At 44.8% G+C, this 17,172-nt stretch overlaps 1 protein-coding gene across 1 annotated transcript in view; it reads right to left on the reverse strand.

The window, feature by feature from the left end:
* The window catches only part of LG02H2orf49 (linkage group 02 C2orf49 homolog), a 53,101-nt gene that overhangs the window by 25,884 nt on the left and 10,045 nt on the right, over positions 1-17,172 (reverse strand). Inside the window, exon 2 of the mRNA XM_073614748.1 lies at positions 2,863-3,026. Within this exon, the coding sequence (XP_073470849.1) occupies positions 2,863-3,026 (164 nt within the window). The remainder of the gene's footprint in view (positions 1-2,862; positions 3,027-17,172) is intronic.

Genomic DNA, 17,172 nt, shown 5'->3' on the forward strand with positions numbered 1-17,172 from the left:
CTACACTCTTAGTTTTATCTTTAAGTTTTATTATTATTATTATTATTATATCATTATCTAACTTTTGTTTCTTACAGGCATTAGACAACTGGCATACCGATCAACAACACAACACCATGCTTTTAAGTTGTTTTTTTTTTTTTTTTCACACTTATAGTAGTACTGCTAATAAAAAGTTAACTCATTATTTATTATATAGAACAGCCCCAATTTTAGACCTTGGATCACCTCCAAATTCTGCACCTTCAGACCTCAGATCAGCTCCAATGCATGAGCTTATCAGACCTCAGATCAGCCACGACGCATGTGCTATGAGACCTCAGATCAGCCTCAATGCATATACTATCAGACTTCAGATCAGCCCCAATGCATGTGCTATCAGACCTCAGATTCTACGGGGCTGTCCATAACAGCCAATGGCAGCAGGTGTCAGCTGAACTACATGAGGTAATGGGAATTAGCAACCAAAACCATATTTATCGCAATGCATTTTCAATGTTGTACGCATGCACATTTTTTTAGCTGCTATGGACAACGGTGTCATTCACACAGAAGCCACAAAAAAAAAAAACAAACAAACTGGAAGCTGATTGGTTGCTATGCAGAGTTGCACCAGATTTTGCACTCTCCAGTTTTAGCTAATCAACCCCACTGTGTCCTGGCAACCTAAAAACAGCACTCCATGTGGTAGTTTTGATCTACAGAAAATCAGGCCTTAGGGGTATTTGTTTTGGCCTGTGTAATATCTCTGTAAACAGCTGTTACTAAACCTGGCCATACAGAGCTTGAGTGCTTCTGAGAATAATGTGATTGAAGGAATCTCTATTGTCGGCTATTGTATTTAGGCAGGCCCAACACCCACATCCGCCACAGTGAGAGAAATCAAGCCCTGTATGGCCAGTCTTCGTGACAAATATTTACAAAAAACACAAAGTTACACAGGCAAAACAAACACCCCAAAACTAAGTTTAGAGTAGATCAAAACCGCAGCAAGAAGTTCTATTTTTAGGTTGCCAGGCTTTTGTGCGAATGACATTTGTCCATAGGTCTAAAAACTTACATACATAGAACACTGAAAAGTGCACTGGGGTGAATGTGACTTTGGGAGTTCATTTCTATTAGATCTTCGGCTTAAACTTAAAAGGTCAACTGTCAAGGGTCCTGGCTCAACAAACTTCCTGTGTAGCATGGATGGAGTAATCTATTTGAGAAATCAATTGTTAGCCTTAACGAGACTATCGGGTTGATTCACTAAAGGCAAATCCACTTTGCACTACCAGTGCACTTGGAAATGTAGTCGCTGTAGATCTGAAGGGGACATGCAAGGAGAATAAAAAAACAGCATTTTTGCTTGTACATGATTGGACGATAAAATCAGCAGAGCTTCCACTCAGATCTAAAGTGACTGCACTTCCAAGTGCACTTGTAGTGCAAAGTGGATTTGCCTTTAGTAAATCAATCCCATAGTCACCAACTTAAAATTTGCATGTGCTTGCAGAGCCAATCACAGCTCGAATTTGAGCCGTCTATGGTCAGCTTATTGCAGACCCTTCTTCCAAAACATTCAGTGAAATACGTGCAGCACCTTTCAAGCTCTAATCACTAAGGCCGGGTTCAGTGCAATTGTTTACGTGTTTTACATGTGGTTTTAGGTGTGCTACCATTGACTTGCTTAATGGCTAAGGCCTGGTACACTGTTTTTTTTCATTCAACCCGCTGAGCTCCGGTGGGAGCCGTTGTACTAACTATCCAAAGTTAGTACATTGATCTCCCCCACTGAGCAGTTGTGTTCTGACAGAGGGACGGCCCCCCGCCAGAACACTCCGATCAGCGCTCTCTGTCATTGCCTGAGAGCGTTGATCGGGAGCCAGTCAGCTGCTGGTTTTCCAGCATGCTCGTCTAATAGAAGCCGGCCAAATGGCCGGCTTCTCCTGGACCTGCTGGCATGTACTTGGGCTGAATGTCGGCTGTTTGTTTTTTTTTGAACCAGCCGATGTCACCCGGCATTTGTCCCCTGTGTATTATAGGGGTTCCTCACGGTTTTTCACATTAATGCAAGCTATGCATTAAAGTGAAAAACGTTTTGAGCTGGAGCTGCACCCCCTTTTTCTTACCTGAGCTTGATCGTTCCAGCGACGGGGACGAGTACAGCAGGTCCAGCCGCTGTCTTGGGTCCTCACTAGATAGATAGCAGCGGGAGCCAATGGCTCCTGCTATCAGTCAATCAAATTCAGTGACACAGAAGCCAAGGGATGGGGCAGAGTCCTGCTGTCTGTGTCAATGGACACACCAGCAGGACTTGGGAGCGTGCCCCCATGGAAAGAAGGGACAGCTCTGAGGGAGCACTCGAGAAGAGGAGGAGCCTGGAGCGCCACGGGGGGACCACATAAAAGGAGGATTGGGCTACTCTGTGCAAAACCCTTGCACAGAGCAGGCAAGTATGACATGTTTGTTATTTAAAAAAAAAAAAACCTTTACAATCACTTTAAGAAGAGCTAAATTCAGCGATACATATCTCTCCTTTAACGGTTCGTCATCCCTCGCTGATGATGGCATCCCCTACGCAGCCTCTTCATTAGCCGATACGGGATGATGTTGACTGGTGCAGGAGTGCAGTCATCCTTGCAAATAGGAGCTGTGCTGGAATGTAGACTTCACACAGGCAGGTAGTTTTTTTTATTGCAGAAGAGAGACTTCATGCCACTTGTGCAATAAAGAGCATGCCTGCTTCCAGTTTTTTAAAGCGTGACTTTAGTTCCACTTTAAAGTTAGATAACAACTCAAAACTTCTCAAGGGAGGTGTGGGGATACATATTCAACTGGAGACTTTATTGTGCCCCAAAACAATAAAATATGCCATACCTTTTCAGTGGCTGGGTGTGCTTTTTCTCTCCTTTTTTACTTTCCATCATTTTACCCCACCGACTCTTTGGCAAAGCTCTTTGAGGAAGGGGCATGGCGTGCTGGACGAAGATTTCAGTTAATTTCTCCTTGTCCTTCACAGAATCTTCCACTAAAATATTTTTCTGTATCAACAAAATACACAATTCAGAACTTATTGTTATCAAACTTCATTTAAAAAAAAAAAAAAAAAAACATTATGGGCATCTGGCAGTAGTAAAAGAAATACATAGATCTAAAAAAAAAAAAAAAAAAAAAAGTTTTGTGGCGGGGGATACGATCGCAAACTTTGGATCAGATGATGTAGTGCAGCTTCAAAACTCAAACAATGCATACCTATGGGAGTGCATTACAAGTAAATACTTGGTGCAATTTCCTGGGCTATGTTCTTAATAAAATATAAAGAAGTTTATCATGACAGACAAATTCTTTTATCACTTCAAGGCACTTGGGGGGTTAACATTTCAGTTTGAGAAAATTACCAGTTACACTTAGGCTGGCCATACATGGTTGATATTCAAAAGAATTTTCTTTTGAAAATCAGAAAATTTGTGCGTTTTGTGATCCGATAGTGCCACCATTGATTTCGAAATTTGGACAACCAAGCCTTCAATTTCACCTCATGTTGCTACAGAAAAGAATTTTCGTGGCTGGGAATCTTCTTTTCTTTCCGGGAATTTTCTTTTCTTGCACATGCACATTTCTTTTTCGATTACATTTCTTGCACGATTCTCCCATCATTGATTAGAAAATCGTTTGTTTTTCAAAAAATTTCCAACATGTCCGATTACTCAAATTCGACGGCCGCACGAAAATCGGCTGTTGCTGCAGCCCGCTAATGGTGCGAAATACGAATGAAAATTTTTAGATAAGATTTCCGAAAGAAAATTCTTTCGAAATTCGATCTGTGTATGGCCTGCCTTACCGGGAACTGCGTTTCTGGGAAATCTTCTAGGACGGTACACCTGAGAGATGACTAGTCCCACCTGACAGGACATACAATCAACAAATGAGGTGCAGGAGGGAAACTTTTTCACAATTTTTTTGCTTAGAAGATAGATCACGATTCTCGCTGCGTAACATCATCTTTCACATTAAAACAAAAAAAAACTGGGCTAACTTTACGGTTTCGTTTTTTTTTTTAAATTCATTGAAGTGTATTTTTTCCCAAAAAATTGCATTTGAAAGACCGCTGGGCAAATACAGTGCGACAAAGTATTGCAGCAATTGCCATTTTATTCCCTAGGGTCTCTGCTAAAATATATATCATGTTTGGGGGTTCCAAGTAATTTTCTAGCAAAAAATATTGATTTTAACTTAAGAAAGAAGTGTCAGAAAAAGATGTAGACTTTAAGTGGTTAAACTTCCTGCATTTACACTGTTGAAAACTTGGCAGACTGCCTGGATTATTTACCGTATTTACGCAGAAGTTTTATCCCTTTGATCTAAGAAGGATGCTTAGTTACAATGTTTAAAGTTAAAAGACTCCTGGATGCTTTCTTTTGACAGCTGAGTGAGCAGATAAAGTTTATCCACTTGTTTATATGAAAGAATTGGCAACCTCTGCACGAGAGATCGTCAGGGGAGGTGAATCGAGATCACGTTTTTTTAACGATTAATTGTGCAGCTCTAGTTACCGGTAAGTCTAACTGGCAATTTTCTCTAGTCATCTTCCAGGACGGCACACCTGAGAGGAGGAACAAGAAACTCAAGGCCTACCTTAGGGCAGGACCACTGCTTATAAAACCTTTTTTTGCCAAATGCCAACAACAGTTCCACTATGTAATGTCTCAAGAAGGTATTCTGCTTTACCCATGTGGCAGTTCGATGGATTTGTTCTATTGAGGCTCCGGCCAAGAGGCCACCAGTGATCTTGTGGAATGAGTTTTAAGATGGGCTGGTACTGGGGACCCAATTGCTTATAAGCTATTCCGATTGGCCTGTCTAATACACCTGGCCACTGTTGGTCTAGACGCCTTCCCTTCTTAGAGCCACTACACAGAACTAAAAGGTGGTTTGACTTCCCAAAATCTTTAACCGTATCTAGGTACATCAGCAAAAACCTTCTGACGTCCAATGAATTAAATTTTTCTTGTCTTTCGTTCCTCAGATTTTCACAAAAAGAAGGCAAAATGATTTCCCGTGATCTATAAAATTGGGAGACCACCTTGCGGAGATACAGGGGATCTTGACTCAGAGCTTCCATTAGCGTCTCCAACATCAGGCATCAGATTCAAAGGTGGGAATCTGTTAAACCTAATGGGAGTCAACCTCTACCCAGCTAACAGAAATCTTCTGATCAGGGGATTCAACACGAGCCTCTGGTCCAAGAAAACAGACACAGCTGCTACCTGTACTCTCACAGTGTTCAGGGCTATCCTCTGGTCCACCCCTGCCTGTAAAAATTCTAGCACTACTGGTACAGATGGACCGGAGATCTCTCCATCCTAGCACCAGCGTGAAAAAACTTTCTAGATCTTTGCATAAATCTTTCTAGTGACTGGCTTCCTACTCCCTAGAAGGGTCTCAATCACTTTTTCAGAAAATCTGTTCCCTTTGAGGAGCTCCCTCTCAAGAGCCAGGCAGTCAAGCAAAAGAACCCCAGGTTGGGGTGACTAATCTGCCCCTGTAGTAGGGGGATCAGGCATGGTGGGGAGGGGAGACTGATTTCTTCAAAACCAGCTCCTTTTGGCCACCAAGATCAGGTTGCATTCTAAAACGGGCTTACTTCTGTAGGACCCGTGAAATTATTGCTAGTGGGGGGAAAGGCGTACACTAGGTTGCAACCCCAGTCCTGTGTCAGGGCATCTACCCCCTTCGATCCCCATTCTCGGGTGAGAGAGAAACCGTTCCACCTTCCTGTTCCCCCTGCAAGTAAAGAGGTCTATATCTGGAACCCCAAATCTCAGTTGAACTCCCATTCCCACTTGATGGATGGGCTGCCTACTTAGGAAGTCTGCTTCTATATTGGTGGTCCCCTTTATGTGGACCGCCGATATAGATGGAAGGTCCCCCTTGGCCCAACCCAGAACTTTCAGGGACCAATTCAAGAGACTCCTGGACCTTGCCCCCTCTTCAGTTTAGGTAAGAGACCATTGTTATGTTGTTTGATAAGACTGGGACTTCTTGCCCCTGAATGCCCTCAGGGTCTGTTCTACCGCCAGGAGGTCCCTGTAATTGGAGGAGGTCTTTGCTTTAGCCGGGATCCAGGATCCCTGGGCTTGAAGCTCCTCCAGATGATCGCCCCAACCCCAGGAGCTTGTGTCGGTAGTTAGTTTGACTGGGTTCCACTGGGCCCAGGTTTGACCTGATGCCAATCTGTCCTCATCTAGCCAACATCTTAGAGAGGTTCTTGCTTCCCCTAGGACAGAAATCTTCCCATCCAATGACTCCCTCTTCCTGTCGCAGGAGGAAAGCAGGAAAAACAACAGTCTTCTGTAATGAAGCTGTGCTGAAGGGACCGCTGTGACTGCGAGAGCAGTCTCAGAGTTCCATCAATGATGAAACTGCAGCCACCACTTTCGCCTTCTTTTCCTCTGGGTGAAAAAGCTTTTGAGCCCTGGCTTCTACCAGGTATCCCAGAAAGACTTGACTTGGAAGGTTCGAGGGATGACTTTTCATGATCTACTATCCATCCTAGGGTTTCTAAGGTGAGGATAATTTTTCTAAGTCCGCTCTCACCTGCTGTAGGGAAGGACCATAAATTAGGAGAGATTCCCTGAAGGTGAGATAAGCCACTGCCCCTGCCAGGACCTTGGTGAACACCCTTGGGCTCGCTGCTAGGCTGAAGGGGAGGGCTCAGAACTGCCAGTGCTGGATCCCCTGTTCTGCGCTCTCCTGAGGACCGCGAACCTTAGAAAGGACTGATGTTTCAGGACGCTCGGGACATGGAGGTAAGCGTCCCTTAAGTCTATCGTGGTCATGAAAACATCTTTCAACAGATGTTTCCGCACGCTGTATATACTTTCCATGTGGAAGCTTTTGTGTCGTATAAATTTGTTCAGTTTCCTGAGATTTATTATCAGGCAAAATTTGCCTGAAGGCTTCTGGACGATTAACACGTGAGTAAAATCCCTGACAGAGCTGTTTCGATGGGACCGGGGCGATTACCTCCTGGTCTGCCAGATCTTGTATATTGTCTAGCAACCCTTCTGCCCTCTGACGATCCCTGGGTGGATGGGTCAAAATTAAATTCTTAGGGGGAGGGGAGAGAAGCTCTAACCAATAACCCCCTTTTAATAACTGCAGGATATAGTGGCTCATGGAAATTTCCTAACACTGAAGGACAAAATATGGGAGTCTCCCCCCTACCCTGATTCGGAAATCAATTGGACTGCTTACTTGGGTTCTTGGGGCTGGAACAGAGCAGACCACATTTCTGCCCATTTTTCCAATTCCCCCACTTTCTGTTTGTGTCCTTCCTGGCCTTAAACTGGCACTGGCTAAGGGGGGGGGGGGGGGGCTGCCCATCTCATTCTTGGCTTTAACTGTGATTTTTTTTTTCCCCTTTTTCCGCAGATCGCAAAAGAACCTGGTCTAAGCCGGGCCCAAAGGGCAAGGCACCCTCAAAGGGCAACCCGCACAGACGTGACCTGGACATGACCCAGACGGCCCTTCTTGCTGAATTGAGACGGATCGCTGACTTAGCTGTGGTTCTGACAGTTTTCACTGCCGCATCTGCCAGGTACGCCACTGCTTTACTAATGATCTCCAGGGAGTCTGTGATCTCTTTGGACCTGTTCTCCCTAGCAACATGATCAGTTAGTCTATAAAAGCCAAGCATCAATGTTTCATGCTACACAAGCTGCGCATCCCAGGCCCTACGTAGCAGCGTCTCGAACCTACGGTCCATCTGGTCCTTCATGTTGCCTGAGTCCTCGAAGGACAAGTCAGATTTCTTTGAAACCTGTGACAGGGTTGCATCCAGTTTGGGGGTTTTGAAGAACTTATCCTCCTCCTCTTCCCCGAATGGATAGCTCCTTTTCCATGTCTTGAGTTTTAAGATCTTTCTCTCCGGGTCCTTCCGCTTCCTTAGGATGACCTCCTTAAAGGTCTGGTGGACCCACAGAACTTTGGACTGAGGTCTCACAAGCCCCCTGTACATCTGGTCTCGGGATGATACCTGAGTTGGGGGTTCCGGGATGTCTTCGGAGGTGTAAATCGCCTTCAGCAGCCCCTCCATATCCTCCACAGCAAAGAGTTGCCTGTTCTGCCTGGAATCCTCACTTTCCTGACCCTCCACTTTGCCCCTCCGGGGCTTTATGGCCTCTGCAGGTCACATGGCGGCGCCCGCCGCGTTGGCCGGCGTCATGTTGCTAGGGTCCCGCCCCAGAAGTGACGTCTGCCTTGGGAATGAGGCCTGGAGTGCACCAACATCCGTGCATGTGTGGAAGAATGACTGGGAGAGGCGCCGGTGTTCTGTCAGAATCGGCGACCCTTCAGATTATGTAACGGAAGTGAAGTTCCGACCCATGAAACTGACTGCGCATGTGTCCCACCGCGCTATGCATTTCACCACTTTTCCGACATTACACGCCAGCGAAACAGCAGATTATGTAACAGAAGTGAGGTTCCGTCAGCTGCGCATGCGTTCCAGGTTTGCTAATCTGACAGAACCCCTACAGTCAGAAAGCGGCAGCGGACATTTTACTACACCCGGCTACGTCTTGAATTTCAGAGTAATTTTAGCAATAAAGTGCGCGTATATAAATAAACATCGTATACAGACATCTGTGATGCGGTTATGACATTACATTTTGAAAGAAGTTTGACGACAGCAGTAGGAAGGTGGTGGAGGCCATGTTGGTAGACCCCACACTGCTCAGCGCTAAACCTTTAGGCTTTAAAAATTAAACATCCAAACAGCATTGCAGATGTTAAAATACTATATTTATTTATATGCGCTCACTTTATTGCTAAAACTACTCTAGAATTCAAGACGTAGCTGAGTGTAGTAAGATGTCCGCTGCCATCTTCTGACTGCAGATGTTCTGTCAGATTAGCAAACGTGATAGCAGTGGAACGCATGCACATCTGCTGGAACGTCACTTCCGTTACATTATCTAATGGGTTCGCTGGTGTGTAATGTCAGAAAAGTGTTGGAATGCATAGTGCGGTGGGACGCATGCACAGTCAGTTCTTTGGGTCGGAATGTCACTTCCGTTACTTAAACTGACGGGTTGCCGATTCTGACAGAACACAGGCCTCTCGGCTGAGACTCCTGCTGCCATCTTGCTGAAGTCTAGGCTGCCGGAACCCACGCTCACCTTGCGAGGATAAGGCCCGGAGCACCGCACATTCGCGGAAAAAGCCCACCGCGCCATCTGACCAGGAAGCGTGTTGGCTCCCAGCCAGGAGACTCCTGTGCTTTACCTGCTAGCCCCTTCACCCCTAGAGCCCTGAAACCTGGATGGAAGGTAAGGTGGGGAGAGATACATCCACAGCAGCGCCAGGAACACTTCCCCTGTGCCCAGAAAGCTCCTCACAGAGGGGAACCCCTGGAAGTGGGAAGACCTTCTGCTACCGCCTTTGGTGAGAAAAAAAAACAAACAAAAAAAAAACAACAAAACATTTCGCTGCCAGGGAAACACAATCAAGAACTGAGGTGCAGGGGGAAGGGCGGGGGTTTTTAACCTCATTTGTTGATTGTGTTTCCTGTCAGGTGGGACCAGTAATCTCTCAGGTGTGCCGTCCTGGAAGAGGACTAGAGAAAAATTATTTTTTGAGTAGTAAGAATTATTACAAAATCAAAGGGTTGTTAGGTCATTTTTGAAAAATACTGATGTGAATAGATTCATATATTCTGTAAATACTGTATAACAAGGGTAGGCAACCTTTCAGGGGTTGAGATCTACCTGGACAACATGGAGGAAAGCAAAGATCCCTAGGGAAGAAACTCCCTCTAAAAAAAAAAAAAAAAAAAAAAAAAAACAACTAAAAAACTATCAAGTCCCCAATAAACTATCAAGCCCCCAATAAGAACACAGCATAGTGTCCTGCCCCCTTCATATCACCCCCCCACACTGTACTGTCCTCTGCTCCTCCCCCCTATAGCAGTGTCCTGTGCCCCCCAAAGCAGTGTCCTCTGTCCCCCTTAACATCACATTATCACCCTCCCCCCCCAACTGAAGTGTCCTTTGCCCCTCTGCCCCCCACCTTCCATAGCAGTGTGCTCTTTCCCCTTAATATCACCCCCCCCCACTGTAGTCTCTTCTACCTTTCACTGGTGTACACTTTGCAACAGAGCAGGGAACGAGAGGTGTCATAATACTGGATGGAGGGCGGGAGCTGCCGGAGTTAACTTTTCACATTAACAAGCTGGTTATTGGTTGCTAGGACCACACAGCTTCCTAGCAACCAATGACCTCCTGGTTAATGTGAACAGTTAACTCCGGCAGCTACCGCCCTCCATCCAGTACTGTGATATGTCCCACTCTCCTATCTGCAATGAGAGAGAGAGCGCAGAGGCTGGAGGGGCTGGGGAGGGATATCGGCAATGCAAGGCCGTCTTTGTGATTTACCTGTCAGCTGCCAGCGGTTGACTAGTAGATCGCGATCAACGGCTTTCCGACCCCCGCTATATAATATTAGGATGAGACAAATCCAATAAACCATCAACATTATCAATTCATTTCATACAATACCCCTATTTTGGGAGGTTTCTTTCTGGTCTCTGACCAAAATGTAATAACAGCAGAAGATCAACCGGCAAAACCATATGTTTGAGTGTTATACATTTGATGGTTGCTGGGTCATTAAACATGGAAGGAACTTTAGTGGGTGTAAAATATGCTCTACGCAATTTATCACACGCATGCCCTAGAAGTTGCGTGTGACAAAACGTGTAAGTCAGAGCTACGTGCTGATGTCATTGTACAACTGGAAGTGACTCTGAAGAGGTTTGTTTTTGCAGGCTGGACTGTTTTTCAATGTGCAATCACATGATATTACCTGTAGGTGCAATACTATTTTAATAAAGAGTATTTTTAAAATTTTACACTATGTGGAGCATATGCTCTTCTCTTTCTGAGTGCAAGCGGCTGGTGGCGGTGATGTCTAGTTAACTGGGCATCTTTTCAGACTCTGTGAAAGAGCAGAAGGAGATGTGACAGGTGTGGAGTAATACCATACATGCTTTATATGACCACTCTTTTACAGGAAGGTCATGTTCTTCTAGTAAGCCTGCAGTCTTGATCTTCCTGGTGGAGGTGTTTGATCTGCCATGGCACATTTATCAAATATTTTCTCTGTGTATTTTTCACTTTCACTTTATTTTTGAGACTTTTCATGTTTGCTTACTTAGATCAGTATAAAATATATATAAATGCACAACACATTTAATTTACTGAAATAATACAACAGCCCTACTCAAAGGCAATAAGTGTCACGAAAACAGGGTAAATGGAAAGCAAACGAGGAGGGTCAGATCCCATAAAAGGTATCACATAACAGTAAGCATACTTTAAATAACAGCTATCTTCAGAAAGCACCTGGAGAGCACGGGAAAAAAAAAATTCTCACAGCATGTACAGTAATACTATGATATGATACTCAAAGATGGAAATAGTTAAAAGCAGATGGTATTAGGAGTTGTTTGTTGGGCAGCAGTCTAAGGCCATACATAGGAAATTTTTTGAAAAACTAACGATTTTCTAATCAAGGATGGGAGAATCGTGCAAGAAATGTAATCAAAAAAGAAATGCGCATGTGCAAGAAAAGAAAATTCCCAGCCACGAAAATTCTTTTCTGTAGCAACATGAGGTGAAATTGAAGGCTTGGTTGGCCGAATTTCGAAATCAATGGCGGCACCATCGGATCACAAAACGAACACATTTTCTGATTTTCAAAATAAAATTCGACCATGTTTGGCCAGCCTTACATCCAGAATTTACGCATTTCTGAGCTTCCAGAAGGCAGAGGGCGGGGGATCTGATGTCACTCTCTGTACAGCTCAGAGAGGAGAGCTCAGTGTAATTTGAGACCTGATTGGAGGGAAGGGACAAACCCCCTCCACACAATCTCATAGGAAAACATGCACAGCTGTGGCTGTCAAACGCAGGCTGTGTGCTGGAGTTCCCCTCCCCTTCTCCCTTGGAATCAGCATAACCTGTTAGAAATGACTCATTCAGATAGGAGAGCAAGGAGGCAGCAGACAGTAATCATATTCAGTGCTTTGCATTAAGGCAAGTACACACTATAGAAGGATTTGATTTGTTCATTGTTTGTGTGCAGAGGTTTACAGCCACTTTAAGAAACTAGGTTGCATCCAAATACTACATGAGGTAAAGGATGCGTTTGGGGTATATCCCCTGCAGAAAAGATACCATACAGTATATGTCCGTTCAGGGTCATATGTCATCCAAAAGATATGTCACCTCCTCACTGCCTGCTTTAACCCTCAAAATGCTGTGTGCACTGCATGTGGTTGCAGTGTGGCCCCTATCACTTAAATGAGTTACATTTGGTAGTGGTTTCACCTGCTGAATGTGACATGTTGTTTAACCACTTCAGCCCCAGGAAGGTTTTACCCCTTAACGAGCAGGCCATTTTTTGCGATACGGCACAACGTTACTTTGACAGATGCACGGTCATGCGACGCTGTACCCAAATAAAATTGATGTCCTTTTCCCCCACAAATATAGCTTTCTTTTGGTGGTATTTGATCACCTCTGCAGTTTTTATTTTTTGCGCTATAAACAAAAAAAGAGCAAAAAACAATATTTTTTACTTTCTACTAAAAAACATATCCAATAATTTATTTTATTTTTTTAAATCTAATTTCTTCATCAATTTAGGCCAATATGTATTCTGTAACATATCTTTGGTAAAAAAAATCCCAATAAGCGTATATTGATTGGTTTGCACTAGAGGTCGACCGATATATCGGCCGATATTTGGCGTTTTTTACTTAATCGGCATCGGCCGATTGTGCTGATAAAAAAGGCCGATTGTAACTTCAGCCGTGACTTGCAAATGACTTCTGTAATAGAAGTCAATGCACGTTGCCGGTGTTCTGCCATATAGTGTCCTCGTATCAAATAGTGTCCGCCTCGTACTGCGCAGGCGCAGCGCCTGCGCAGTACGGAGGAGCAGGAGATGCCGAAAATGCCCGAAGTTGATCAGCTGACCATCAGCTGTACACGGCGCTCGGGCACTTGTTAGCGATGGCAGTGTAAGAGGGCCCCTCGCGGGCTCGCTTCGCTCGCCACGCTTCGGGCACGGCCTCGCTGCGCTCGGCAAATATTTATTCTAACTCTATGTCCACTTGGATAGTAGGGAATGATCCTGGACATAGGGTAAGAATAAATGCGCAGGCGCCGTGTACAGCTGACGATCAGCTGTTGAACTTCGGAGACTTTCGGCGTCTCTTTTGTCCTCCGTACTGCGCCTGCGCAGTACAGGGAGGACACTATATGATAGGGGACTGAATTCGATAAGACACCGGAAAGTTATCTTCTCTCCTCCTCTGGGCAGCCTGCCAAGTCTGATAAGAAGATACATTTGTATCTCTTCAAGTTCTTTTTTATCAATAGACTGAACTCCGTGTAGGAATTCTCAGTTTAACCATTTAAAGACTAAATCTTTTCTGACACTTGTTGCTTACAGGTAAAAATCCAGTATTTTCTGCTAGAAAATCACTTAGAACCCCCAAACATTATATATATATTTTTTTAGCAGAGACCCTAGGGAATAAAATAGCGGTTGTTGCAATATTTTATGTCACGCGGTATTTGCGCAGCGGTCTTTCAAACGCAATTTAAAAAAAAAAAAAATACAGTAATGAATTAAAAAAAAACCTAAGCAGTAAAGTTAGCCCATTTTTTTTTCGTCCAAAAGTTTTGATTACCTGTTTTTGTGTATTTAATATTTAAGATAGTTTTTTTTTTTTTTTTCTAAATTATACATACAAGTGAACTGATTGGAGGTTTGTTTTGTTTAATGTTTAAATGTAAAAAATTTTCTGTATCACTTATCACTTAAGGTTGCTTTCACACTGGAGCGGGCATGCGTTGATGGTAAAACGCTGCTAGTTTTAGCGGCGCTTTACCGTCATTTTAGAGGCACTATTCGGCTGCTAGCGGGGCGCTTATAACCCAGCTAGCGGCCGAGGAAGGGGTTAAATGCGCCCCTGAAGCGCCGCTGCCAAAACGCTTTGCAGGCGCTTCGGCAGCGGTGCGCATTCATTTCAATGGGCAGGAGTGGTGGTATACACCGCTCCAAAGATGCCGTTTACAGGACTTTTTTTTACATCCTGCCAGCGCATCGCCTCAGTGTGAAAGCACTCGGGATATCACACTGAGACTGCAGGGGAGCCATTTTACAGGCACTTTACAGGCGCTCTTTTTAGCCCAAAAGCGCCTGAAAAACGCCCCAGTGTGAAAGGGGTCTAACTGTTAGATTTTATGAGATGAAGGGAAAAAAAAAAAAAAAATCGGCCAAATATATCAGCCCAAAAAAAAATCGGCATCACATATCAGAATCGGCCACCGCAATTTCTAAATATCGGCATCGGCATCGGCCAGAGAAAAACCCATATCGGTCGACCTCTAGTTTGCACAAAAGTTATTGTGGCTACAAACTATGGGATAATTTTATGGCAGTTTTATTTATTTATTTTTACTAGTAATGGCAGCAATTAGCGATTTTTAGCGGGACTGCACCATTGCAGTAGCCTAATCGGACACCTGACCCTTTTTTGGGAACCAGTGACATTGTTACAGTGATCAGTGCTAAAAATATTCATAGTTACTGTACTAATGATACTGGCAGGGAAGGGGTTAACACCAGGGGCGATCAAAGGGTTAAGTGTGTCTCTAGGAGGTGCTTGTTAACTGTGTGGGGGATGGACTGACTGGGGGAACACAGAGATCCATGTTCCTGCTTAGCAAGAACAGAAGATCTCTGTGTCTTCCCTTGACAGAACGGCGATCTGGCTTGTTTACATAGGCAAATCGCTGTTCTGCCTCTCTGGGTAATGATTGCGGGTGGCAGGCGGACATCAGGTCCGCCAGACCCGCTGAGTGGCTCCCCCTCTGTCCAATGGGCATGAGTGCGCGCGTCCTCAGTATCCTTTGCAAGAAATGAAGTACAGGTACACAATTTTGCACAATAGAGCCGCCCTGCCGCAGTATATGCGGTAGGCAGTCTTTAAGTGGTTAACTTTTGCCATAGCCGTGGCATATGGGTACAGCCCTGAGCCGCTGCATTTCTTAGTTTAGGTGGGCTCTAGAACTGCAGCTCAATTGCCCGCTTTTACTGTGAATTAACTAGGGGTGCAACGGATCGTCATCGATCCGTGATCCGATCCGCGGAGGTTGATCCGTACGGGACACCCGCGATCCGCGGATCGCTCTGTGGCCTCGGCCATAGGAAAGGCCGCGGCTTCGGCCTAGCTCCGGAGCGGCGGTCATCTAGGTACACCCAGCGGCCGTTTAGCATGTGATCGCTCCGTCAAATGACGGAGCGATCACTTGTAACAAACCGGCGTCGTGTCATGACGCCGGTTCCTGTCTCCCCTCTGTGTACTGATCTGTACAGTGGTAGGGAGAGATCGGATGGCAGCAGTGCCAATGCTCTGCAATGCCCTGCCAATACTCTGCAATGCCCTGCTGCAATACCCTGCCAATACTCTGCAATGCCCTGCTGCAATGCCCTGACAATACTCTGCAATGCCCTGACAATACTCTGCAATGCCCTGACAATACTCTGCCAATACCCTGCCAATATACCCGCTAATACCCTGCCAATACCCTGTCACACCCTGCCAATAGGGAGATTGTGGATATTACAGTGGGGGAGATTTTTTTTTTTGTTGATCCGAAAATGATCCGAACCGTGACTCCTTATCCAAGGAACGATCCGAACCGTGAATTTTTTGATCCGTTGCACCCCTAGAATTAACCTCACCAAGATTCAACCTTATGGATGGCTATCATTACTCTGTACTGAGTCGCTGCATACAGTAAAATCATACAAGATGTCAAACTATTGGCATATAGACTTAAAGTGGTATTAAAGATTTGGCTTTAAAAAAAAAATATATATATATCTCAAACATGTCATGCTTTGTGCAGTGGTAACACAGAGCAGCCCCAATCCTTTTCTTCTCAGGTTCCCCTGCTGGTGCTTCTGGCTGCTCCCCCTTGACCAGTGTCCCCAATAGCAAGCAGTGTGCTAAGGGAGCACTGATGCATGCTTGCTCCCGAGCCCTGCTTCATGTGTCCATAAGACACCCCCCCTGCTCTTTCCTCGTTGGCTCACTGGCTATGATTGACAGCAGTGAGAGCTAATGGCTACAGCTGCTTACTCAGCTAATGAGGAGAGAGTGTCCCAGGACAGCCAAGGCTCTTGTGCACATCACTGGATCAAGAAGGGGCTCAGGTGAGTATTAAGGGGGCTGTGGAGGGAGCAACACACAGAAGGTTTTTTACCCTAATGCACAGACTGTATGAAGGTAAAAAACCTTCAGCCTTTACAACCACTAATATCTTATTATTTTCCCATTTTCAGGTACTGCACCCTTGAAATCAGTTTATGTGGACACACATTTGGAGGCATCTCACATGTAACATGTAAGCCAAGAATAACAAATCAAAAGGACTATTACCTTTTTCAGACTACTCTGCCAATTTTGATCAAATACACTAGTTTTCACTACTAGAAAATCACTTCAAGTTGACCGATGTAATGTTAAATATCTGACAGTTCCTTGGAAGTAAAAGGAACTGCTGCATATGAAGTCAGCCCCAGGACTCAAAGCTGAGGTCTTGCCAAACATTATCTTGAGTAATGCATGAGCAGCTTGTTCTAGTGGTTGGGTTGCCAAAGCCAATGTTTGCTAAATTGCATGATTTTTTTTTTTTTTACAATACCAGCTCAGTAAGGCTAGTCTACATTTGCAGTTGGGGGGGGCTTTAAAAATAAGTGTTTGGGGCACATTTTTACTACACTCCAAACCCGCCTCAAAGACAGTTAGATAGGGGTGTACACATGCTGCAGTGGCAATGCCTTGTTTCACTGCTTCACCGTAAGGTGGGCAGTACTGCTGCCTCACACAACATAATTAAGTGATTGGGGCTATGCCACGGCTATGAGTCAATCACTAGGCTTGGAGTTATGGTGTGGTATTCCCATTCAAAAAGTCCCTTCAGCTGTAAAAAACAAAAAACAAAACACATTCAGGGGGTTGCAGTATCACCTTCTGAATGACAGTTTGCAACACCTGCACAGCTCTGTGAAAAGCAAGGAAAGGTAATAACCCCTGTAAGGTAT

This window comes from Aquarana catesbeiana, linkage group LG02 (assembly GCF_042186555.1).
Source record: "Aquarana catesbeiana isolate 2022-GZ linkage group LG02, ASM4218655v1, whole genome shotgun sequence".
Taxonomy (NCBI): Eukaryota; Metazoa; Chordata; class Amphibia; order Anura; family Ranidae; genus Aquarana; species Aquarana catesbeiana.